We start from the raw sequence: 25,330 nt of genomic DNA on the forward strand, positions 1-25,330 counted from the left end.
CTTTAATGAAGCAGTGGGCACTGACTGGGGTTCTGTGCTCTGTGTCCCCATCCCGTTTTTTCATTTTAAATCTCTGCCCGCACACTCCTGTTCCTGGTTTTCATTTTCTATCCCATGCATTCAGGTGGTTTCTGGGCTCTGTGGCCCCTCCCTCAGTTGAGTGGATGGGCCTTTTGTCCTAGGTGGGCTTAGGTCTTTTGTCCAGAATTCAAATAGGCCAGCCCCTTTCCCTTTAAAGCAAAAGGAATTTAGATAACTCTGCTCAGCGTGCTCTTGTAGGTTATACCGTCAGCACAGCCTACCAGTCAATTACAGCCTTAGATTTACTTTGTGGGCGAGGCAGTATCTTTTATTCATGCTGTTAGAATGCAGTCTTGAAAGGAAACCTGTCTGAAGCACTCGTCATTTTCAAGCCACTCTGACATCACTTAAAAGGGAGTGGACGGTGGCATGTGAGGCTCCCCAACACAGCACACAGCCTACTCATGGTCTGACCAAAGGCTGCAACACAGACTGCTGGCATTAGAGACCTGTTTGGAGCTAGAAACCAATGTTGTCCTTACCTTTCTAATACCAGTGACTGTGTAGGCATGGCCAGCCACCAACCCATTCTCTAGGACCCTTGCTGTCTGCATACAGGAAATAAAAAAAGAGAAAAAAGCAGCAATAAATATATTAACAAAGCAACAACTGAGCCCAGTTCTGTGAATGCTGCTCCCAGTGGAGTCAATGAGAGCTATGCTTGTGTACATGGAGATGGAATTTGGCCCACTGTAACTACAGACTGGCTTCTGCTGCAAAATTCTGATCTGGGCTCCCAATGCCTTGTAGTCTGCAGGGCATCTAGAATTGGGGTTTTAGTTTAGCCCGGTACAAGGATAAGGGCCATTTACAATTTTCAGATGTAGGTTTGCAGTTCAACTCCTCTACCCACCCCAAAACCCAGACCTATCTCTGATTGAGAAAAATGTGGAACACCAAGGGCAGTTTAGAAAACACGCAAAACTTCAAAAGAAATCTGTGATTTTTAAATAAAGAATTTGAAACACATAATATATATCATCTCAGATACCACAGGGATGGCAACTATAAAAAATGAGAGAGATCTGTAAAAAAAACTACTGCTCAGCTTTGTGGAGGGAAATATTCTGAGGGAAGATGTTGCTGGTGATGGTCTATCCATCCATTTGCCATCAGACTGAGCCTCACCCCTAAATGCGTCTGGCAACCCATGAGAGATCTGCTATAGGTTGCTCTTGTCAGTATATTCCACAGATCAGGAGGAGCCTCTGCCAGCTTTATGGTTGTATTAACTCCGCCTGTAAAATCCACCAATGCTTCCGACACTTGTCCAATCTGCAGATCTTCATAGGAGCCATAGAGCCTAGCAAGAAATATATCAATTTAGCTGTTGTTTATTTGTTGTACAAACATAGATAATAGGGATGAAGTGATATTAGAGAAGGACAAATCCCAGGATGGGCTTGCAAAACCAAATCACCAGTCATTTTTACAAATTGTGGACTATAGTCCTACATTGAGTCACAGAATAAGTACAGTGTTTGCAGTGGCAATGCAAACTTCCCCTCCCCACCAATGATTTTAGCCCTGCTCTAGAAGAACCTTCTCCAAGATGAGAGGGCATTTCTGTCCCCATGACCATTCATTCTTTGACTCCTCTACAAGGGTGCTAATTATCATGGTGGTAGCTTTTAGTTGTTAAAGTAGGGAGATCCGAGCCACACACAATGTTCCAGATATGACAAATTCTACAAGACCTATTTGTTAGAGAGAAAGAACTGCACCTGAAGTAGGCAACAATGTAGACAGAGATTATCTGTATAAAGCATGACGATCCACTTACTTGGCATATGCCTTCTCCAAAAGGGCTCCCCAGAAGAGATTCTTACAAACGGAAGAGAGAAAAACCAGCTGACCAGCCTCGTTGACTGGCAGTCGGTCGTCTACTACCACATCAACCCATTCGCCAAAGTGCCAAAACTGTAAGAGGATAGGAATGAGTAAATATTTCACTGGGAAGTAACCTTCCCTTCCGCAATAGAAAAGGACCCATATATTAGCTATGGGCTGTACCAGGGTGTCAAAATAACATGTAACCTGTTAGTGGGTGATGACTCTATTGTGTTCAGTGGGTTCTGCTGACTCATGAATGCAGCTAGCTCTTTACCCCACCCAGGAATAATAGAGGAGGGAGTAGCTCTCAGGCTAAAGGAGAGACCAAGTATGTAAAGGTCTGGAACAGACGGATCCTGAGGGCAGCCAAGATGGGAGGCACGTTGGACTGGGGAAGATTTAGGCCAGAGTAAAGTAACCATAAGGGCAGCCAAGGCTTGAGGATAAGCTTTTTATATTCACCAAGAGGGGTGACTTTATTTTGATTCTCTGAGTGTGTCACTTCATTTAAAGAGGGGTTGAGAGAACATCCCACTTACTGACTTGAGATACCTATTCACAGCTCTCCTTGAGGGCAATAGGAATTGCATGTGGCATATCCAAGAGCATGATCTTTGTCACAGCACTATCAAGTGCAATGCACGATTTTTGAGGTCCTCCAGTGCTATAGAGAAGAACACTCACCCGGAAATGGAAAATACCAGCATACTTCCTGTCAAAGTTTTGGTTTTGCGGCACGACAACAGCCAAGATGTCTCGGTGCAATGTCAGCGCTTCCAAGGCAGCCAGGAACCAGCAGTTTTCTATGTCAAAAGAATGAGTAAATACACTTGGTTGGAATCAAGACAGAATTATTGCTGTCACTGAAAAATATTTTTGGAGAAGGCAGCGGATTAGATGCTTTTAAGTTATAACTACACCAAAAAATGGGGATGAGCTACATTTGTGTTTTATTATGTCAATACAGGTTTATTGTTTTAATTGTCCTCTCACAGGCTTTTAATTTGGAATAGAGTACAAATTCATTTGGAATTTCACACAAGAAGTTTTCAGTGAAAATATTCAGGTTTTCAACAACCAGACTTGCCAAAACACCAAAACCTTTGGGATTTTTCTCTGAGAACTTGATAATTTGCACAGGGAAAAAATCATTTCCTGAGCAGCTCTAACAATAATGCTCTGCGCTTATTATACCTTGTGTCTGAGGACCTTAAAGCACCTCACAAATGTAATTAAGCCTAAGAACATCTGTTACCCTTTTAACCTAGGTAAATTGATGTACAAATATTACTTGTCCAACCAGTAAGTCAGTGGTGGAGCTGAGAATAGAACTTGGCAGTTCTGCTCTAACCACTAGACGACACTACTATTAAGAAGAGGACAGTTCTTCACACACCTTCACTAATTTACCCACCCTTCTTTCTCCGACTTTATAACAGATTCAAGGCAAGGCTGACACACTGCCTGCTTTGTGACTTCATGCACACATTGCATTAGTCACAGGCCTTTCTGTTGCCTATGTGATATAAAATACATTACGTGCTCTAGTGACTGGGCACAGTGATGAAGTTTTTGTTGTTATCATTTATGTAGTATATTTATTTATAAGTACTTTATACTTTATAGACAAGTATGAAGACAAGATCAGTTCATATTCCAGCACCATCATTCATAAAAGTCATGTTAATGCAATACAGTGGAACTTTCAATTTAGTTGGGACACTTCTCACCTCTGGAGATCTTAGCCTGCAACACTAGCTTGTTTGTTGAGCAAATTAAACAATTACCTAATCCATATTATGCAGAGCTGGAATTATATTGAAATCAACACCCTTTATATGCAGTCTTACACAGTTCAAATTGCTCTTTGTACGTGTGTATATACAAAGGAGAAAGTAGCCTTACCTACTAATCCTTGACAGAGATCAAGCCATTTTGTGTTTGCAGTATAAAATATTGGAGTTTTATGCAGCTCCTGGAAGGTAAAAGACCAAGAAAGAGACAGAAATAATGTCAAATCACTGTAGTGGTCCTACAAAACCAGAGCTAATGAAGTGAGTTTGTTAGGAGTCAAAGGTCTATCTGACATTCAACCTCTTTGCTTCTGGAGGTCTCTATGTGTCTAGCAGATGGTATAGGGAAGTCACCTCACTCCTTCCTGACTAGACCTGAGCAAATCATGGATTTTTTGCTTTGGTGGCAATTTCAAAAAGTCAGAAAAAAAATCCTTCTGGGTTAATCAAACATTTTGTCTCACTTTGAATGATTTGTAAATGTTTCTGAACTTTTTTAAAAATAAAATGAATGGAAACTGCTAAACCAGAAGTCATTTCAAACTGAAAAAAACAAAATTTCAGTATTGCCAAATATGCATTTGTCATGAAAAAAATGTTTCTTGCTAAAAAATTTTACCCAACTCTGTTCCTGAGAGGAATGCTCCTGTTGCTGAGTAAGTCACATATCAGGCCCGGTTCTGATGCCATGAAATGGCTATACAATTATCACTGAGGCATTGTTTGTGGTTCCAGAGTAAACTGATTTTTAAAGATGCATTAGGGATTTTTTTCTCCCTTTGTTCCCCTTATAGTATAAATACAGCAGAGTTGAGATTGGTTCAATAACTATGCATTTATTACCTTTACATGTTTGGATTTCTTTTAGGTGTAGCTTTAACTTTGAATTTCCTGAGTTTGAAAAGCCTGATTTGGGGACAATTAAAACAATCCCTATAAGGGTTTTCACTCTTGGGTTATTGACACGTATATTCATCCTTAACTTTAACATAGTTTCTTGTCTTGGAATTCTAGAAAACTGCTCATTCTTTTACTCTTAGTACTGAGTCTTAATGTATTAACTCAAGGATTCCAATGATGTAATTCACAACAGAGGCTGTCAGGTCTTCAACTGCTATGAGAAAAAACTAACTGATGGCTGCGGAAGAACTTTCAGTGGCCGGAACAGCTCTGTGAGTAATAGTTCAGAAAGAAGACATATTTTTACTCTCAAATGCCTCTGGGATCAATTTAATCAAGTAAATGTCAAACTTCTTTTTCACTATTATGATCCACAAATTGCTCAATTTAATTTTCACGCTGTCGCTTTCCCTGTCAGGGGTGGCAGAGAAATGCCAAGCACCCAAAAGACAGTTACAGTAATTAGATACTAACCCTTATCCCCAGAAGAAATTGGTTGGCCTGTACTTAGGCTAGCAGTCACAGGGATTGTCTATGCTGCAATTAAAAACCCTTAGCTGGCCTGTGCCAGCTGACATGGACTCCAGGGCTTGGGCTATGAGCTGTTCAACTGCAGTGTAGACATTTGGCCTTGGGCTGGTGCCTGGCCACTAGGACCCTGCAAAGTGGGAGGGTCTCAGAGCTCATAGGGTTTTCCCAGTAAAATCACACCAGCCCCCCTGATTTATTACTTGAAATTCAAAACTAAACACAGCGGTCTTCCCTTCAGGTTTCAGCTGGGTACAGCCCAAACTCCTCTGGTCTGGTCAAAGTCCTTCCCGCCTTAGCTCTCCCTAGCTGAAGCAATTCACCTTATCCCAGGTTCTTCCCTGCAGGAGACTCTCAGCAGTCTCACTACAACCTCCCGAGTTTTCCCCTTACTGTAGCCACTTTCTCCTCTTTATAGGAAGTTGCCTGATTCCCCTCGGGTGGGACTCATTCAGTAACCAGGCTCTCCAGCCCAAGGGCAAGCCACCCTCTTACAAAAGCCTATTAGTAGGTTGTTCCATGCTAACATGGACCATTAATGGCTATACATCTTAAACAATCCCTCACATAAGAACCATTCACTGAACATCACTTACATGTGGCCTCTTCCACTGTAGCTTTGGGGGCAGTTTCTGTAGCAATGATCCCATTCCAATAGAACTAAGGTCAGCTGGGAAGTTCTCATCCTTGAACAGGCATTTATTCTTCAAGCACGTCTGCAACAAGGTCTCGTAGTTCTGATGAAGAAGTTCGTTGGGCTTTTTAAAGGTCCCTCTACACAAAGGCACCTGTGGCTTTGATTTCCTTGGTCTCAGGAATGAGAGCAGAGGCATAGTGGTGGTAGGAAAAAATCCCAATTAATGATACTGTAGGGATCTTGTCCCTGTACAATGCTGGAGGACTCTCTTGATCTTCCTTGTGTGGAAAAGTGTCTCCTTCAGTAGTGTTCCTGGCTGTTAAAGTAATTGTAACAAGTAAGTTTAGTATTGACTGGTTTTTTCATTTTTGAAGAATAACTAGCAGGAAGGGATGAATCTCAAAAGCAGAGTGGGTGTCTTACCATCTGTCTAGCATAGGTTTGAACATAGCACCCATCACTGTGGTATCTGAGGCTTCAGCTCTGTAGACCTGATCCAACACACAGTGAAGTCAGAGGAAGGATTCTCATGGACTTCAATGGACATTGAATTGGGTCTTATATGCAAGACCTTGATAACTAGTTTTAAACAACACAAGGATATTCTGAGTCTCTCCCCATATTACTCCCCGGCACAGTAGACTATTCTAAATCTCTTCTAAGACCTTTTCCTATCACACTGCAATCTTAGTGACATCTTCATTCTAAAGTCACCTGAAGTCACACAGACATTACTAACAAAATGCCCATCACTGGTGGCATAACTAAATGAAGACCTAGGAGTACGTTGTTCCATGCTAACATTTAAGATTGATAGCCAGCAATGTTATATGTCCGCTTACACAAGAACCATTAACTGTACGACAACAAACCAAATAGTACCAACAGATGGAGAAACCAGAAAGCCATTACTCATAATCTGCTTTTGGATTTCACCTGCTGTGTTCTTTCCCTGTTCCAACTGTGTTTTGTTGGATGGTAAATTCTCTTATTCTAACATGCATTCCACCCTGCTGAATGCCACACATCCACTATTGAGATCACACTGAGGTTTCTCTTCAGTGTACATTCAAGTCAAGACAGGAATTTCTCCTCTTCTCTTAGGTGCTGTGACCCACATCACAAATGTTAAAAATGATCTTGTATGTATTTTTTGTGCCACACGCTTATTTGATTTCCTTTAGCAAGCACGGTAAAAGCTAACAGACATCATCTTTTAGCTCAAGAGACAGAGACCCCTGTGCATGGAGTAAAAGGATGAGTTCTATCCCTGCTGACTGTGAATTTCCACACAGCCCAGGTGCCCATTTTAGTGATAACCAGGAAGTTCCCAAGAGGCCCTGGTTATGTTATTACAGTATAGACTGAAAAATGAATTAGTCTTGAAAAAACAAAAGTGGCTTACAGGTATTAATGAGAGGGTGAATATTTGCGAGGCTTTTCTGCAGCACATACTCTGCAAAACTAAATTTCATTGTGTCACAGAAACTGTACTCACTTGGAATCAAAGGTTCCAGGCTGAAATGTTGCTCTCATCAAAGAACTCTAGTTCAGCTGCTTTCCCCATTGATAGTGCCTCAAAATTCAAAAGCTAACCAAAGTGCTGTATTCAACCTTCATTCCACATACAGAGCTCCCACTGGCATAGCCTGGAGTTTTAACACAAAGGCTAGGGCGGAGAATGTGACCCAAAGGCTGAAGTTTGTGTGACTGGTGCAAATGGGGCTGAGGTAAAATAAGAGAGTCCTCTCTGTTCAACTATTATGGATTTTTTTTACTGTGTCATGATTACCAGCCATTGACTTCAGTGGAGCGATGCTAATTTACCCCAGTTGAGGAGCTGGCACGTGGAGATCTGATTTTCAGATGTTCAGAGCACCCACAATGCCAGATTAAGTCATTTTAGCCCTTCACTTCTCTGTGCCTCAGTTTACCAATTAATCAAATTTGTAAAATACTCACACGTTACAGGCATGTTTTTAAGTTTATTAATTACAAAAGCTAAGACATCCAAAAAAGGGGTGCCTAAAATTAGACTCCTAGATCCATATTTAGGTGCCTAAATAAATGGCCTAATTTTCAAACATGCTGAGCTAGCAGCTCCTAGTGACTCCAGTGGGACTCACTGAAAGTCAGTGACATTTTGTTCCTAAATACTTGAGGTGTCTTTGAAAATTTTCCCCTAGGAGTCTAATTGTAGGTATCAAATTCTGAAAATCTTTGTCAAATTGCTTTGAGATCTTTGGATGAAAGATGTCATGCAAGTTCAAAGTAATGCAACACATCATTACTTATGTCATGGGCAATTATTACTCAGATGGCTACATTTTAATCTTCTTCTTTCCCAACAGGTTCAAAGCCTCGGAAAAGGGTCTAGCTGTGCAAAGTACAGTATATATGGAAGCTTGAGTGTATGCCTGTCAGTAATGTTACTGAACTTGTGTCTAGGCATACAGTACTTATGCCACCTGCTGTACTGGGGGCAGAGTGTGGTATGTGTCTTCCTTTTCATTAAGTGCAATTTCTAAGGAAAAGCAGCCGTGTATAATTGCTTTAACGGGAAGCTGTGAATAGGGTAAGTGCTTTAACTGGAAGCTGTGAATGAGAAGTGTGGGGAGATCCTTTCGTATCTCCCTGTGATATGTTTATTACTGGAAGCAGTTTGTCATCTGACTTAAACCACTGCACGATAGATTAGCAGTATGTGACCTTGTCTGATCTTTCTCACACTGTTAGATGCTCAAACTGCCATGGTGCCAGGGACTGGATATAAGAGTCTCCACAACCCACGGGAAAATCTTTTGCATGTAGTAAAAGCAGTTAGAGTCTACAGTAAGTCTCTGAAAGCCTCTCTTTTCGTCTTTGACCTGTGAGTGCACTTATCCCAGCAAAGCCTGGAGCAGGTTTTTTTCAGGGGCCAGATCCTCAGCTGATGTAAATCAGCCTGCCTCCACTGAAGTCAATGGAGCTACACTGATTTACACTGGCTGACGATCTGCACCTAAGGCTATGTCTACGCTACAAAGTGAATTCAACTTAAGTTATACTGACATACAGCCACCGCTGTAATTAAACTGCTGTTGCATGACCACACTACACTCCTTGTGTCGGTGGAGCGCATCCACAATAGCAGCTCTTGCATCGACACAGAGAGCAGTGCACCATAGGTAGCTATCCCGTAGGGTGCTTTAGGAAGGCTTTGCAATGCGGTATGTGGGTAGATACAGTGTCACGTGATGCAGGTTTCACAATCCCATCATTCCATGGGCATCCTATTAGATTGCCAGCTACTTTTCAACTGCCCTGGTAATCTGTGACCTAGCCATCTGTGTCAGAAAGCATGGATCCTACACTGCGCTTCAGGACTGTGCTGTGCATTATGAACACAAGGCTATAAGAGGAATTCAACAAGGGGCTATTTTGAAGGGCAATGTGTGTTGCTAGTGTGCGCTGAGCCTGGCACTGTTTGCACTGTGTTATGAACCTTGTAATGATAGCTGTGTGTGCCCCAAAAGTAACACATTTTAAATCACTTTTTAAAGTAGCACTCAGTAATATGCCCAAAGTGACATTGCTGAACACTAACGCAAGAAGCCCACAGAAGTGTGTGTGTGTTGGGAAGTGTGTGGGGGGAGGGAGTGTGTAGGTTGGGTGAGAGTGAGTGTGTCTGCGTGCTGTCTCTTTAAGCATAGCATGCCCCAGCCTGAACACTTCTTCAGAGAGCAGCCAGAAGCAACCAAGCCTAAGGCAGAATCTGGTGCCCAGACAGCTGGTGTCCCCTTGTCCCCCCACCCCAACTCAGTGGAGACCTATGGTGATCATACATCCCATCTTGGCCCGGACAGTCCCTTTATTAAGCCCTGTGCTGGCCGGCCCAACTTTTTTTTGGCGAAAGTGGGCATTTGTCCCATTTGCGCTTGCCACCAGAGCAAACAGAACAAATGCCCACGTTTGTAAAAAAAAAAAAGTGGGGTGCAGAGAAACATGGGGGGACAAGTGAAAATGTCAGCTCTGTGCAGCGGGGGAGGCAGGGCTCAGGTGGGGGGCATGCAGGCTTTGAGCGAGCAATGACACCAGCCCCGCGCATGGAGAGGGAGGTAGTGATTGGGTGACCACACACCAGCCCCGCATGTGAGAGGAGGAAGGGCTTGGGCTAGCTCTCACCTGCTGTCCCATTTTCCCTATTGTCACCATATGGCAACCAGCGCCATGGTAGGGGGAAGGAGAGAGGGACACCCTCCACATCAGCCCTGACCTGCCTCCCGGGCTCTGCACAGCACAGCAGGAGTCTCTTTCCCAGTCCATCCCCCACTCTCCCTCAGCAGCTGCCTGCCTGCCACTACGTCCTAGTGCCAGGGAGAGCAGGATTCTGTGTTAGTGTTTTCATTCTATGATTCCCTGCGAGTTCTCCCACAGCCTCTTCTCCTGCAGACCAAGGAGATCCACCTCCTCTCCTGTAGTCCAGACAGGAATGAGTTTGCTGCGGAAGCCCACGTGCTCAGCTGGTTCACTAGGTCAGCTCTCCAGGCTGAGCAATTTCAAAACTTCCTGGGGCTTTGAAAGGAAAGGGGCTCATGCTTGTGTGGCTGGATGCAGGGCAGTGAAGTTCAAAACAGCCTATCATGCCCATCGTGACTATCTCCTGGAGGCCAGGAGATACTTGACCAGTTATGGTGACCTAAGGAACACATTGTCACTTTGTTGAGCTAACTTAGCTTTTTGTGGCGATGCGCCTCTTGTCAAGATGGTTATATTTTGTCAGCAAAGCAGGAGAGTTCTGTCAGCGGGAGAAGCATTGGAGTGTGTACACCTCCAGTGCTTTGTCAACAGAAAAAGCTGCCTTTTGTTGACAAAACTGTGTAGGGTAGATAAGATGGCTATAGTGATTAGGGGTGTAACAAATGTCTCTGTGGTAAGAGGTGAATTTAGTGGACAGAACAGTAGATGCCCTATCTTTTATAACTGGTCATTCATCATAGCAGAATGTTAGCTGTTGAAACTAACACCAGTTAGTCAATCTAGAAACCTCACAATGCTGCTCGGTTATATATAAACATTTCCTAGGCATTGTTAAAACTTGCTAGTGCATAATAATGCATTATGACGACAGCTCTACAGGCACAACATCCAATTTTTGATTAAACACATGGATGGGTATTTTGGTACCAAAACTCCAATGCTGGTTCCCATTATTTTTAAATAATTCTAGCAAAACATTATTTGGGAAAGAACCACTGAATTTTGTTTGGTTGAGTGAGCTATAGCACCTCAAGGTTAAAGACTTAACCAAATTCTCTGTGCTTAAACCATTGCCCTAAAGGCTTAAGAGCTCCATCTGTCGATGTCAAGATTTTCAAAGCAGTGGCAGGCATTTGGCCAGACAGCTTCCATTGATCTTAAGGAAAGATGCATGGCTGAACTGCCTGCACAGTTGTGAAAAATCTCAGCCTTTCAGACAGCAACTTTTAAGCATCTTCGCTGAAATTTTCAAATCATCATTCAGATCCTCAGATGCCACCAGAGTCCCATTGAAATTCATGAAAATAAGCAGTTTACACTTGCAGAAGATCTGGTCTTTAGTGCTCAAAGTTAAGCACCTAAATCCAGTTAGGCACTTTAACAGGTGTCCTGATTATCAGAGGTGCTGATCACATACAATTCCAATTTAGTCAATAGCACCTTCCAATCTCTGCAGTATAGATTATGGCCAAATGTAGCCTAAATTGTCCCAAAAATGCATAGCTCTCTATCTTGGAATGGTAGTCTGCACCAATCTAGATTAGTCAACCCACCCCCATGCCCAGGAATTTGGTGGACAAGAGCCTTTGATGTGTGGAACCCACATCATTTGATCCAGTCGATCTGGTTGTTAATCTACCATTGACTGCACCAGTTCTCCTGTTTGAAACGACTGGATATGAAAATACCCTGACATCTTCCTTTCCCATCAGCTGTTAAAGAGCAAAGAACAGGAGCAGCGTCTGTGTTCAGTACAGCTAGTTGCAACATGTTGCAAATACAGCCCTTTGAGCTGATAGAAGAACTTCATCCAAGCACGATAAATGAAAAGTAACTGCAGCAGCACAGCTGCACTCCTCTCCTCCATTTAGAAAATCCTAATCCTCAAACACATGCATTCACCAGACAGCCTATGCACTTCAGCAACAAACCACTATCACTTACAATTTAAATGTCCTACCTTCTTCCAAGGGCTTTGCTTCCTCACAAGAAACAATAATATTCCACTGGTCATAATGCTCTAACGGCCCCTGTTTTTATATATATGCATGTGGTGTATCCTGTATGCAAATCTGACACTTAGTTCCCACCTATCAAGCATAAGAGAGAGGGGAAAGAAAACAGGTTTCATGGTATTGAGCAATGCTAGGCATTTTCTGGAGAAGTACCCAGGAAGCAACGCCCTGGTTCCACTGGTGGATGTGAAAGAACACGTCAGTCCATCACTTTTACAAGGAATGGACACATCATTGTTTAAAATGGAAGGCAGCTTCCTTGTTTGCTTAGTTGTTTTTCTACTCAAATCACAAAGACGAAACTGTTCACACACCACTGATAATGCATAATGAATGGATTTATTTGACTCCATGCAAATATATATGTTAGATTTCTGTTTTCAGGAGGGCAATCCAGCTCAGAGTGGATTGCGCCTGTACAGGTGTTTTGAATTGTGTCACATCAATGACAAAGACAAGTGCAATTTCTGAAAAAAAGGAAAATTCCAGGGATATGATTTTCTGCTACCACCATACAAATGATCAAAATTATTCAATAGCTATGGTCAAATCCTGTTAGCTTCATAGACAGAAAGGATGGTCTTGTGGCTAAAAAAGGGATGGTTTTGTGGACTGGAGCTCAGGAGATTTGACTCTCCTACAAACTCCCTGTATGATCTTTGGCAAGTAACTTATGTCAGTATGCCTCAGTCATCCACATGTAAAAAGAGGTTAATACCTTACTTCCTCTATTCAGATTGTAAGCTCTCTGAGGCAGGGACTGCCTCATACTTGTGTATGTAGAGTGGCTAGCACAATGGGGCCTCAGTCCCAGATGGGGTTTCGCCACCATAATACAAGTGATATTAAGAAGCAGGAAGAGGCCATCTAGCTTTGTTTGCCAACTACACAACCTTGACTTTACCAGTTAACAGTTACCCATCCACATGCTGCAGTACATGTATCCAGCGTATCATGGTAGCCAAGGTTCATATTGGTAGCCTAGATAGCTACTCCAGTAGAAATCTCCTGCAAACCAATCCAGTAGAAGCTGGCTGAGATTATCACAGTTACAAGATGTCTCTTTACAAATATTAAACCATCTCATCTGACCAGTCTTTTTATTGCTCGATTTTAAAAAAACATTTATAATTGAATTATTCATAATATGACTATACAATCATTTGAATATACAATTTGATTGTATAAAATGCACTATTAATTCCAAGCCAGAGAGGACAATCTTTGCAAGAGAAAATAGGTTGTTCAGCATTTCCTTGGTGCTTTACAAAGGTCTTGGCTTGAGAGATGTGAAGAAAAAGCAGACAGCACAAGCAGCAAGCTTCCTCCACATTGCCCCACCTGCTAATGTACTGCAACCGGGGCCACCTCCAAGACCAATGGTTCATTCAGACCTTGACCTTCCTGCCTATTAGTGCTCCTCTGACTCTTCCACACCTGGACCAGGCCTACCTACTTATACATCCTGCCACCAGCAGAGAGAGGGGCCCATACTCTGGGGAAGGGGCTGCTGGAACTGTCTAGAAACCTCTTCCACCTGAAGCAAGGAGGATGCAGGAACACATGAAACAATGGAGTGAGATAGCGGAAGGGTGGAGCGGTGAACAGAGAAAGGGTAAAGGGGCATTTGGGAATAATGAAGGCAGAAAGTATCTGGAGGTGGAATGAAAGTGAAGAGGAGATGAGGGCAATAGAGAAAGGGAGAGTGGGAGGGAGATTTTTTAGCTGTAATAGAGAGAGAGAGGAAGTGAGGGGGCTTAGTGGATAATTTCTTTTTGGGTTGTCTATATCCGACATAGCAACACTGGGATATTGAGAGGTTTGGTTCAGTAGTAAAAATGCAAAAAGGGAAACTCTCCTTCCCATATCTATTACATTAATCACTGGTTTAACATTGGGGAACCCTATTATCCTCACCTCCCATTTAGCCCCTGCTCATTTTGAACCCATGCTACCTGAACTCTGACACTTTTCATTAAGCACTAATGCTTAGTAATGAATAGGCCTCAATGCCTCAGTGACTATCCTGATAGGAACTGGGTTTTGTCAGAATATATTCCTCCCTCATGCCTCCTGGAAAAGAAACAAATTGCCATGAACTTACGGGACTGACTGAGTCACCATTTGTTTTCAAGGAAGATGCCAGGCTAACCTTACCATGACCCCAGATGATATCAGCAGAAGACACACCTTCCAATACAATAAGGAAGTGGGCAAAACACAAAACCCTAAAACAGTGTGTCATCAACACTGTATCGACATGACCTTAAGGGAAATAAGTCAAATCTCTACAATGTTGTTGCACCTAAAAACTCACCTCCTATTTTACAGAATGTGGGTGTTATAGGATTAAGAAAACTAAGGCCCTGCTTCCACCACCCTTCTTCACACCAACTCATCATCGGCAGTCCCTCGGAAACGAGGATGATGCCTATCAGGCTTGGTGGGTCTTCAGATGACTGAGGACCCCGATTCTGGATGCACATGTTCCTAGGCAGTGGGGGCATATTTTTGCACGGGGGAGTGGGATTCACAGCCCTGTGTTGGTTTCCTACTCCTTCCTCTGCTGCTGCTGTTCCACCATGGTATCAAGTCATTGGGCCTCGAAGTGGCATGCACCTTGATGAACAAGGTGGCGCTACACTGAGTGGTCAGCAGCTTGCTCCTCCCAGTTGTTGATGTCAATACCTCCGCACCTGAGGGCAACCTTAAGCATGTCTTTGTATCATTTCCTTTGGCCACCCTTTGAGTGTAGGCAAACAGATCTGGGAAAAGAGAACCTGGTGAAGGAGGCGGTTCTCAGGCATCCAGACACAGTGGCCCATCCATCGGAGTTGATTTCTCAAGAGCAAGGCTTCAATGTTGGTGGACACAGCTTCAGGGAGGACACTCGCGCTGGTCCAGCGGTCCCACGATTCAATGCAAGCACTGCATATGGAAGATCTCAAGGGTCTTAACCTGGACTGTCTTCTGATGCCACATTTCACTGCAGTGCGGGGGGCGGGTAGTCAACACGACAGCCTTATAAACCAGGACTTTTGTTGACTTCTGAAGATCTGTTTTCAAAGACACGTTGTCGCAGCTTGGTGGTGGTGGCACTGGCGCAGTTGACCCAGTGCTGGACTTCTCTCCCAACAGGCTGTCATCGATGGTGACTACCGAGATACAGAAAATGTTCCACATACTCCAGAGCCTCCCCGTCTATGTGGAAGGCACGAGGGATGTTCAGCTGGCCTGGAGGAGGTTGATGGAGGACCTTTGTCTTGGCGACATTCAAGGACAGGCCAAGTCTCTTATATGAAGTGTTAGAGATCTAGCATTGCTTGCATGTCTGGTGCAGAATGAGCCACCATGCAGCAATCTTCCACCAACTGAAGGTTGTGGCTGTCCTTGGTGGTGAGTTTCATTTTTTCCCCGGAAGCAACCAAGATTGAAGAGCTTCCTGTCCAGTCAATACTGGATACGACACTGGGTGGTAGATCGTCTTGAATGAGGTGAATGATGGTCAGATAGATGGTGAACAAGGTGGGGGCGATCACGCAACCTTGTTTGACCCCACTTTGGATGCAAAAGGCGTCTGTTTCAGATCATCTACTCAGGACAGTGGTGATCATATCATCATGCAGAAGTCTCAGCATGGTGACAAACTTCAGCAGGTAACCAAAGTGTTGGAGGATGATCCACAGAGCTTCACGATTTAAGGAATCGAACGCCTTGATCAGGTCAATGAAGGTGAGGAACAGTTCTTGATTTTGCTCCCAACATTTTTCCTGGATCTGCCTGGCAACGAAAACTATGTCCATAGTATCCTGGGGTGGTCGGAAGCCGCACTAGGTTCCCAGAAGGATCTCCTCAGTGACAGGATGAAGGCGGTTAAGGAAGATGCAGGCTAGGGTATTACCTGTGATGAACAGGAGAGAAATCCCCCTGTAGTTCCAACAGGGAGATTTTTCCCCCTTGTAGATGGTTATGATGGTCACTTTCTTGAGATCTTCAGGGATGTCCTCTTCTTCACAGTGATGGAGGATGAGCTGATGAAATCTTAACATGAGCCGGAAGCTGCCAGCATTGTAGACCTCTGTGGGTATACTATCTGGCCTGCAGGCTTTGTTGGTTTTCATCTGTTGGATGGCCCACTTCAGCTCTCCAATAGTTGGTGGATCGCAAAGGGAATCCTCCACAGGGTGCTGCAGGATAGCTTGGAGTGTCTCTTCCAACATGGTGGACTCCCAGTTGAGGAGGAGTTCAAAATGCTCTTTCTAACGCTGACGGATGGTGGCAGTGTCCTAGAGAATCTGGGAGCCATCCTGTGATTGGAAGAGGTTTGTCCGATGGAGCAGGGTCCGTAGATTGTCGTGGTAACCTGGAAGAAGTTACGCATGTCGTGTTGGTCAGCATAGCCCTGGATCTCGTGCGCCTTCTCCACCCACCAATTGTTCGTCATGTGGCGGATGCATCGCTGGACCTCAGCCTTCAGCTGGTGGTATACTGCTGTCTTTCGCTGGGTTTGTGGATGACTTTGCCAGGCAATAAATGCTGCTCGCTTCCACTCAAGGAGATCATGGATCGGAGTGTCATTGGTTTAGAACCAGTCCTGGTTCTGTCACGATGCAAACCCAATAGCCCAGGCGCAGGCGTCTTGGACAGTGGACTTGAGTTGCTCCCAGTATGCCTGGATAGAGGCATCATCAGCGGTAGGGACTTGCTCCAATGCACTGTGCAACTGGGCCTGGAACTCCTCCCACTGTCCCAGGTCTTCAGGGCTGCGACATTCAGATGTCTCTGGGCAGCCTTCTGGGTCTTTTGGTGCCAGGCGGATGTTCATCACTGAATGCACAAGTCGGTGGTCTGTCCAACAATCTTCAGATCCCTTCATGGCCCTCGTGACAAGCACGTCTCTCAGGTCTCTGCCTTGCACAACGATGTAGTCCAGGAGGTGCCAGTGCTCTGACCTTGGATGCCTCCATGTGGTCTTGAGCCAGTCTTTCTGGAGGAAGACGGTGTTCGTCACAATCAGGCCGAGTAGTATCTTACTAGCAAACCTAGATGGTTGCTCCATTTATGTAATGGCCCCCATCTAGACTGACAGAAAAGATGGAACTGGGGACCTCCAGAGCTAAAAGCACAAGCTGCTAAAGCTTGAACTGAAAAGCCAGCCTCAGTAGCTGGCCGCTGTGATAGACGGATATCCTCTCTGTATCAGAGACACGTGTCTTGACTAGCAGGTTACGTTGGCTTCTGGCAAGACACAGTGGAAAAAAAGGGGAATATATAAATGGTAACCTTTCCATTAGCGCTGGTCAAACCATTTTATTGAAAATTGCCCTGTTCTCAACATTGACTTTTCCATGAAAAATTGTCATTTTGTTTTCGAAACTTCAGTTTTTTAAAGTGGTTTTCCTTTTTCAAAATAAGACTTTTAAAAATATTTTTAAATGTTTGATATAATTTCTCACCATGACTAATCTAACCAACAGTCACATCTGAAAAGGTCTTATTTAAAAAGAGATTAACAATAAATAAAAACTGGATTAAATTCTTCAGTTAATAGGTGGGAAAATGAAACAAAAATTATTCTGACATTTATCATTTTTCCCCTGCTTTAATTTTTCAGCCAGTTCCACTTTCCACAAGGTGGAGAGACTTTGAGTGACCATGAAAACAGATAGACAGTCTCTTTCTTGGATGGAGTTAGCAAGTCAGTCAATTTTATTTTTAACCTTTTGTCAAGACTCGGGGGCAGACACACTGAAAAATGTCTGAAAGAAAAAAAAATGTGAGGCTGTGGGCTCATTTTGCTGAAATAAAGACCCTGAACTGGGGAACTTTTTGTTCATAAAAGTGGAGGATGTGCCTTTTATTTTTTATTGTTTGGCCTGTGACATCTTTGATTAGCACAGTTTAGTGGTTAATATAAAGCTCCTTTCATAAGTGTATGACTACTTCTCAGCTATAGTTGAAAGTTTGCTTAACTTTCACAACAAAAGTTTTAGCCCCCATCCTGCAATTCATGGCATACAGACAGTTGCAGGATTGGAAACAGTTCAGTAAGCATAACTGATAAGCATAACTCAACCAAATCTTCTACATTGTAAACATGTCATATGCTGCTATTAGAAAAGTCATTCTCCCCATTTGGAAGATTGTAAAAGGTCTGACAGACACAAACTGCAAAAGGCATATTTCATGTCTTGACTACAGTTCAAGATACTAGTGAAGTAGATCAAACTGAGCTGCACTAGGCAGGTAATGTTATCTTAAGGTTCTATAAATATGTACATAATGTTATATTTGGAAGACTAGTCATTTTAATTTGTTTTTCCGTGCATTTTTAACTAGACTCTCTCTTGTGGTTAGTTAAGACTGGGCAGAAAATGAACATACATAACTTAATGAAGTTGTTTTCTGGTTTTCCATTTTTAAAATATATAGAAGCTCCCTTAATAGCATCGCTTTCATCAGCATCACAGATATTGGGGACAATGTACATTTGAAGAGAGCATATGGCTCATTAGAGGCAGACTGTTTCATAGTGCAGAACAAAGCTTGGAGGTAGAGCTGGTTGAAAACTTTTGAACAGGTTGTCTTTCCACTGGAAAATACTGTTTTGTTGAAACTGAATGTTTCCATGGGAAGTGTGTCTGTCAATGAAATTTTGTTTTGAAAAAAAATTGAAAAAAGCATTTTCATAACATCTTAATGTTTCCATTTAACATTTTTGGAATGGAACATTTTGATATTGTGTGTCAATAATTTGTTTTTAAGGGTGTATTTTGTATTATAAAAATGTCTTTAAAAAGACAAAAATCAAAATCAAAGTAAAACATTTTGATTTGATTGAAAAGAAATATTTCAAATGACAAAACAATTTTTTAAATGTGGTGGGAAATTTCCAAATTCTTTCTTTGTTCCAATTCAGAACAAAACTAAACACTGCAAATCACTGAATATCCTGAAAAATGGAAATTCCAGTTCCTGTCCAGCTCTACATTGGATCCACTTAGCCATAATAACCTTGTTAATAAAAATTTTGGCATTTTTTGCCATTCTATACCTTAACTTTAGTTCCAGACATTTCTTAGCCACTTCTTAACGTGATAAACTGTCATAGAAGCCCGATAGGGTTCTCCTTAAAAATGCTGCACTATTAAAATAACATGACTGCACAATGTGAAATGCACTAGATATTTAAAGAGAGGCATCAATAAGAGTTACAGATATTTCACAAAGGCTCATGTTGTTTTATAAAGCAGCTGTATTTACCTGGTCAGTTTTAGAGCAGGCTAAACCAAATTGCTTGGACAAGCAGTATTTCTTCAAGCCCCTCCACTGCTCAGAAAGAGGGAAAGAAAACAGGCTTTTTTTTTTTTTTACTGATACCACTTCCAGGAAGGTGAGGAAGTGTTTGGGTAGAGCTTTTTGAATAAAATATTACTATTTGTATTATGTAAAGCACCTACGGGCCCATTAGAAATCAGAGACACATTGTGCTAGGTGCTGTACAGACACAGCGAGAGTCAGTCCCTGCCCTGATGAATTTATGATCTAAACACACAAATGCTGGGAGGGGAAACTGAGGCATAGAGCTGTGAAGTGAATTGCCCAAGGTCACACAAGCAGGTCAGTGACAGAGCCAAGAATAGAACATGTCTCCTAATTCCCAGTCTCAAATTCTATCCACTAGACCATGCTGCCTCCCCAGTATCATCAACTTAGTTCTTGGAACTACACATATTATACTTAGCATTTGTTGCCCTTAATTCAGCAAACAGTTGTAGCTGCCTTCACTAAAAGCAGCATAATACACTGATATCGCCCGTGAAGTGTTGTCCCTGTTTTATGGAGAAACTTAGATACATGTTAAATGACTTGCATGAGGTCTCAATAAATTTCATGGCAGATTCAGGGATAAAATGCCAAACGCTTGAGTCCTAGTGTGCTTTATCTCCCAAGGAATGATATGTCCACCTATCTGAAAAAAATGTAACTGGACTGATAACAGTCACCGAAACATTGTAGCCATTATTGAACATCTGTACTATTAAGATAGCACTATTGGCTGTTATATCAAATAATTGGTACTTTTCTAGCATTTTTTAATCCAACAAACTCATAGATATTAGAAATTAAGCTTCATTGTGTCCCTGTGGGACAGACAAAGGATATATACAAATAACGGTCACTTCACTCAGCACTAAAAATATCCACTTCTGGAGTAGAGTCTTGTAGTTATTTAACATCAATACTAAGTAACAGGTGTAGGCCAGAAACAAAGAAAACAATATCCATTTGAAACTACAAGGGGAATTTAAATTGGTAAGATGTAATACCAGAATTTAATAAAAAGACATGAAGACCTCTTTTTTATAAGCAGTTCAATGGGTTCTATAATGTTACCGGTGGGGAGGACCTAGTGCTGGGGCCGGTTTTGTTCAACAACTTCATTAATGATCTGGAGGATGGGGTGGATTGCACCCTCAGCAAGTTTGCAGACGACACTAAGCCGGGGGGAAGGGGGGGGGAGGGAGGGCGGCGGAAGGGAGGAAGTGGTAGATACACTAGAGGGCAGGGATAGAATACAGAGTAACCTAGACAAATTGGAGGATTGGGCCGAAAAAACCTGATGAGTTCAGCAAGGACAAGTGTAAAGTCCTGCACTTAGGATGGAAGACTCCCATGCACAGCTACAGACTGGGGACTGATGAGCTGGGGAGCAGTTCTGCAGAAAAGGACCTGGGGGTTACAGTGAACAAGAAACTAGATACAAGTCAACAGCATGCCCTTATTGCCAAAGCGGCTAATGGCATATTGGGCTGCATTAGTAAGAGCATTGCCAGCAGATCGAGGGAAGTGATTATTCCCTTCTATTCGGCATTGGTGAGGCCACATCTGGAGTATTGTGTCCAGTTTTGGGCCCTCCATTACAGAAAGGATGTGGACAAATTGGAGAGAGTCCAGCGGAGGGCAACAAAAATGATTAAGGGAGCTGGAGCACATGACTTATGAGGAAAGGCTGAGGGAACTAGGCTTGTTTAGTCTGCAGAAGAGAAGATTGAGGAGGGATCTTAACTACCTTAAGGGGCAGTTCCAGGGAGGATGGAGCTAGGCTGTTCTCAATGGTAGTAGATGACAGAACAAGGAGGAACGGTCTCAAGTTGCAGTGGGGGAGTCTAGGTTGGATATTAGGAAAATCTTTTTCCATTAGGAGGGTGGTGAAGCACTGGAATGGGTTACCTACTGAGGTGGTGGAATCTCCATCCTTAGAGGTTTTTTAGGTGCAGCTTGACAAATCCCCTGGCTGGGATGATTTAGTTGGGGTTGGTTCTGCTTTGAGCAGGAGACTGGACTAGATGATCTCCTGAGGTCCCTTCCAACCCTAATCTTCTGATTCTGTGACCTTAGTTTTATATCTCATTAGAAAGACAGTACCTCCGGAAGCAGTGTGTCACCTAGTACAATCATCATGGAGCATAGATTCGGTACTTCTGATCATCAACACCACGTTCTACATCATCTAGCTTAATGAAGAGATTGAGGGGTGTTTTGATCACCATTTATAGGTCTGTAAATAGGAAACAAAAAATTGAAAATAGAGTCTTCATTCTAGCAAAGGTGTAACGAGATTCAAGGGCTGGAAGATGAAACTAGACAAATTCAGACTGGAAATAAGATAAAACAAAGTGATTTAATGGTTAATTATTCTCACTGTTAACAGTCATTCTCCATCACTGGAAATTTTTAAATAACGATTGGATATTTTTCTGAAATATACATTTGAGTTCAAATAAGAATTAATTCAGGGAAATCCTATGGCCTGTGCTATAAAAGGAGGTCAGACTAGATGATCACAGTGGTCCCTTTCTGCTTTACAATCTCTGAATTTAGGTTTCCATTGGTTGTCTCCAATCCAAGGACCAATCCGGTTGACTTTGGCTTAGCTTGTGAAAAGCAAGGAAATCACGAAGCTAGACTGTAAAGCAGAAGGATCCAGCCACTCAAAACTAGTTGGGGAGATACTAGAATGGCCTTGCAAGTATACTAGTCAAGAACTGTAGAGACACAACTAGGAAATGAAATTGGGCCTTTCTAACAGAACAGAAAATGTTTGCAAAGCCATGTTGATTTCTTCAGAATTATCCATTTTCAAAAAAATTTTTAGAGAAAAAAAAAAGTACAAACATTTTTGAAAATGGAAAATTCCGATCAACATGGCTTTGCAAAAGTTTTCAGTTGAGAAGAAGGTGCTTTAAAGTTGTTTGTTTTAATTTTACTTTTGAACCATCTCTAATAACTAGTGAAAAAGCTGGAGTAAGAACCTTGACTTTCTGCAGGAAATACAAGATAACACTTGCAGAACAGATAAATCACCCCTTGGATTCTGAACTATCCAACTTCCAGGCTAGTCTGGGAAATCAACTGAAAGAAATACAAATAAGTCAGATCAGAGAATGGAAGCTACCAGACATGACAAAATGCTTAATCAACAGGGGGAAAAATCCCCTATCTATTATCAAATATTTAGTAGCCAAGATATAATGGAACTAGCCCTCAGGGAGATTTAGATCTTTTATATTCTTCACAAAAGATAGATATAACAAAAGCAAGTGAATAATGTCAATGAACCAAGATTACACTGATTTCAGTGGGGCAGAATTTCACCCCCGATCTTTAAAATGACCCCACATTCACAAGAAGTTGCCTCTGAAATCTCTTTTACTTTGTGAGCTAGAAGTAAACACTAGCACTGTGGCTCAGACACTGCATTTGGCATCCAAGAGTGCCTCTTCACTGGAGATTGCTAGGAAAGGAAAACCATATTTCAGAGGCAGAAGATCCTATTATCCCTAACTTGTTAATTCTTATTCAATGCAAGGAGTGTTTGTTGTTTTATCATATGACAGACACAGAGGGGCAAATGCAGCCCTGGCATCAGCAGATAAGTCAATTGCCTTTCATGCAGAGTTGGATCTGTTTTTGCTAAACAAATCTGGTGAAGGGATTCTTGAATTTAGCTTTACTTTGGCTGAGGGATTCTCTTCACCACAGAGTGTTATATGGACCATCCAGCATCTGCTGGGATGGTGCCAGAGCCTCTGACTTGCTGGAAGCTTTTCCAAAAATACCTCCTTGCAGCTTTCTTGGCAAAGGACTCAGCAGAGGAACTCACTGAAGTACGAACCTGTCAGAAGCCATTTGGGGAAAGAGTTCCTAGGAATCACTGTGCTTTGTCCCAAAAGCACAACCATAATCAAGATGGGCTGATGGTGTTACAGCAGAAAAGTTTTGGCTAGAATGACTATGGACACTGAAATACCCTCTTCTCCCTACAGAGAAGTCTCTCCAGCTCAGCATTCAGCCACACTGCTGAGGCAATGTGGGAAAGCTTGTGCAATAGGGGCAGGTTTGGGCAGGAATTGCCAACATCTTTCCTCAGTTATCATGACATCCTAATTCTCACAGAAACAAATGGAGACGACTGCTAATTTGCTTGTCTTGTCTACTTAGCTTGTGAACGTGTCAGGGCAGCAATTGTCTCTTTTCATATGTTTGGATGATTTTAGCACAACCATTATAGAAATAAACAATAATCCAGGTTCTCTAGAAAGGTTCAATGTTTAAAAAGACATTGCAAAATTAGCTCTCTGACTTCTAGTGGATTAGTACTAAATATTATTGAAACTTGGAGTTTTGCAGGGGTAGAGAAATTTTGTTCCTCTGATAAACTGCATAATCACTGGAGCAATAGCAGAATCTCTTGACATTTCTAATCCTTGTCCCCTGCCAGCCTGATTCTACTCTGATTTACACTGGATTTCACACAAATTGAACTCCAACACTTCCATGGAGCAACTTCATATTTATACTGGCTTACATGAAAGGAGAATCAGGCTGCTCAAAATCTAGTTGGATTTGTCTTTTCTAATCAAATTTCCAGGTTACAACTGGTGGAGACACGAATGTGATTTTGTGCAGTAAATAATTAAATCCCTCATTTATCAAGGTGCACATTTTCTTCCCCTTTTGAAACAATTTACAATCAAAGAAAAACTAGCTCCTCTGAACAAATTATTTCCATTTTCAGGACTGCATCCTGCAAAGTACACTCAAGTCCCATGAAAAAAAATTGGAGCTGAACATGCTTAATATGTTGCACTGCTTAAGATCTTCAGCAATATAGCAGGCTGTTAAACAGCATGGAACAGATTCTGCCATTATAGGATATACAACAATTGAGTTACTGTTGATTAAAATTGAATGGGAAGGTTGATAAAAACTACTTGTCACAGGAGTATTTAAAGAGAGACCATGGCAAATACAAGGGTAGAATTTGAGCTTACATAATCTCTGAACCTGTGCACAGATGTAATGACATCAGAGCGTGGCTAAAGAAGAAATACCACAAATTGTTGGCCAAAATTCAAACGGAATCTTTTCTGTGGTTCAAACAAGCTTGAAAATGCTCCTTCACTTTCCCTGTTATTTCTCATTTTTGCTGAATATGCACTTTATCCACCCCTCTGCTGTTGAGGTCAATGGGATCACCACCATTAATCAGGACCAAGTTGTGCCCAGTTCTAGCCAGGAACAAAACTGGAGATTCTGAAATACTGTGAATGAAACCCTGCCTCTACTGAAGTAATGGCAGATCTCCCATTGACTTCAATTGGGCAGGAATTTCCCTCTGTGAGAACAAAATGTTTTGTGACTGTAACAGGGCACTGGACTCACTGCTGGACTGGTGCCTCCTGCTGGTCATCTGGGGATTAGCTCCAGGCCAATGCCCACACCTGCAGTTTGCACCCCATCACTCTCTTGCCACAGTTGGCCTGTAGCATTTCCCACAGCTGTCCAGAACCACAGCATCCCATACCTCACTCAGACGTCTGGCTGAGTCACAATCTGTGTTCCCCCATTCCAGAGGAGGTTTGGCTCCTCAGTAGTCTGCCACTTTCCCAGTAGCAGACAGAAGTCTCTCATCCTGCCACTCCCTCAGTGGCACCTGCAGTGACTTATCCTACCACTTCCCAGTGGCAAGTGGGGGGGAACCCAAGCCCACTTAGTACTCCAGGCCCCAGCCCAGGGATTCTGTGGATCACAGCCTTTTGATGCACCTCAAGTTTCTCTTTCCTGCAGCTGTCGCCCTGGGCCACTTTCCCCAAGCCCTACCACCTTCTTCACTCATCCATAGGGCCAGCCACTACCCACTCTCAGCAGCCTGCCAGGTGCTTCTCTGGTCCCTACCAACAGTAGCTCTGCTTCAGATGCTACAGACCCCTCAGGCTGTAGGAGACACAGCCTTCTCT

The 25,330-nt window shown here is 42.7% G+C and overlaps 1 protein-coding gene and 1 long non-coding RNA gene across 2 annotated transcripts in view; both read right to left on the reverse strand.

The window, feature by feature from the left end:
• Positions 1-5,968, reverse strand: part of LOC137164185 (calpain-14-like) — a 31,821-nt gene extending 25,853 nt beyond the window's left edge. Inside the window, exons 1-6 of the mRNA XM_067564821.1 lie at positions 5,732-5,968; positions 3,820-3,889; positions 2,599-2,717; positions 1,865-2,001; positions 1,210-1,384; positions 564-629 (exon numbers count right to left, since the gene is read on the reverse strand). Of these exons, the coding sequence (XP_067420922.1) occupies positions 564-629; positions 1,210-1,384; positions 1,865-2,001; positions 2,599-2,717; positions 3,820-3,889; positions 5,732-5,968 (804 nt within the window). The remainder of the gene's footprint in view (positions 1-563; positions 630-1,209; positions 1,385-1,864; positions 2,002-2,598; positions 2,718-3,819; positions 3,890-5,731) is intronic.
• A 6,417-nt stretch (positions 5,969-12,385) lies between these two features.
• LOC137164487 (uncharacterized) lies at positions 12,386-25,329 on the reverse strand. Its single transcript, XR_010923050.1, has 4 exons — positions 25,139-25,329; positions 21,456-21,588; positions 12,931-13,034; positions 12,386-12,493 (listed from the first exon to the last, which is right to left on the reverse strand). It is a non-coding gene; the product is annotated as an uncharacterized lncRNA (long non-coding RNA).
• Position 25,330: the final 1 nt, after the last annotated feature.

This window comes from Emydura macquarii, unplaced genomic scaffold (assembly GCF_026122565.2).
Source record: "Emydura macquarii macquarii isolate MOO-44397 ecotype Brisbane River unplaced genomic scaffold, CSIRO-AGI_Emac_v2 contig_2676, whole genome shotgun sequence".
Taxonomy (NCBI): Eukaryota; Metazoa; Chordata; order Testudines; family Chelidae; genus Emydura; species Emydura macquarii.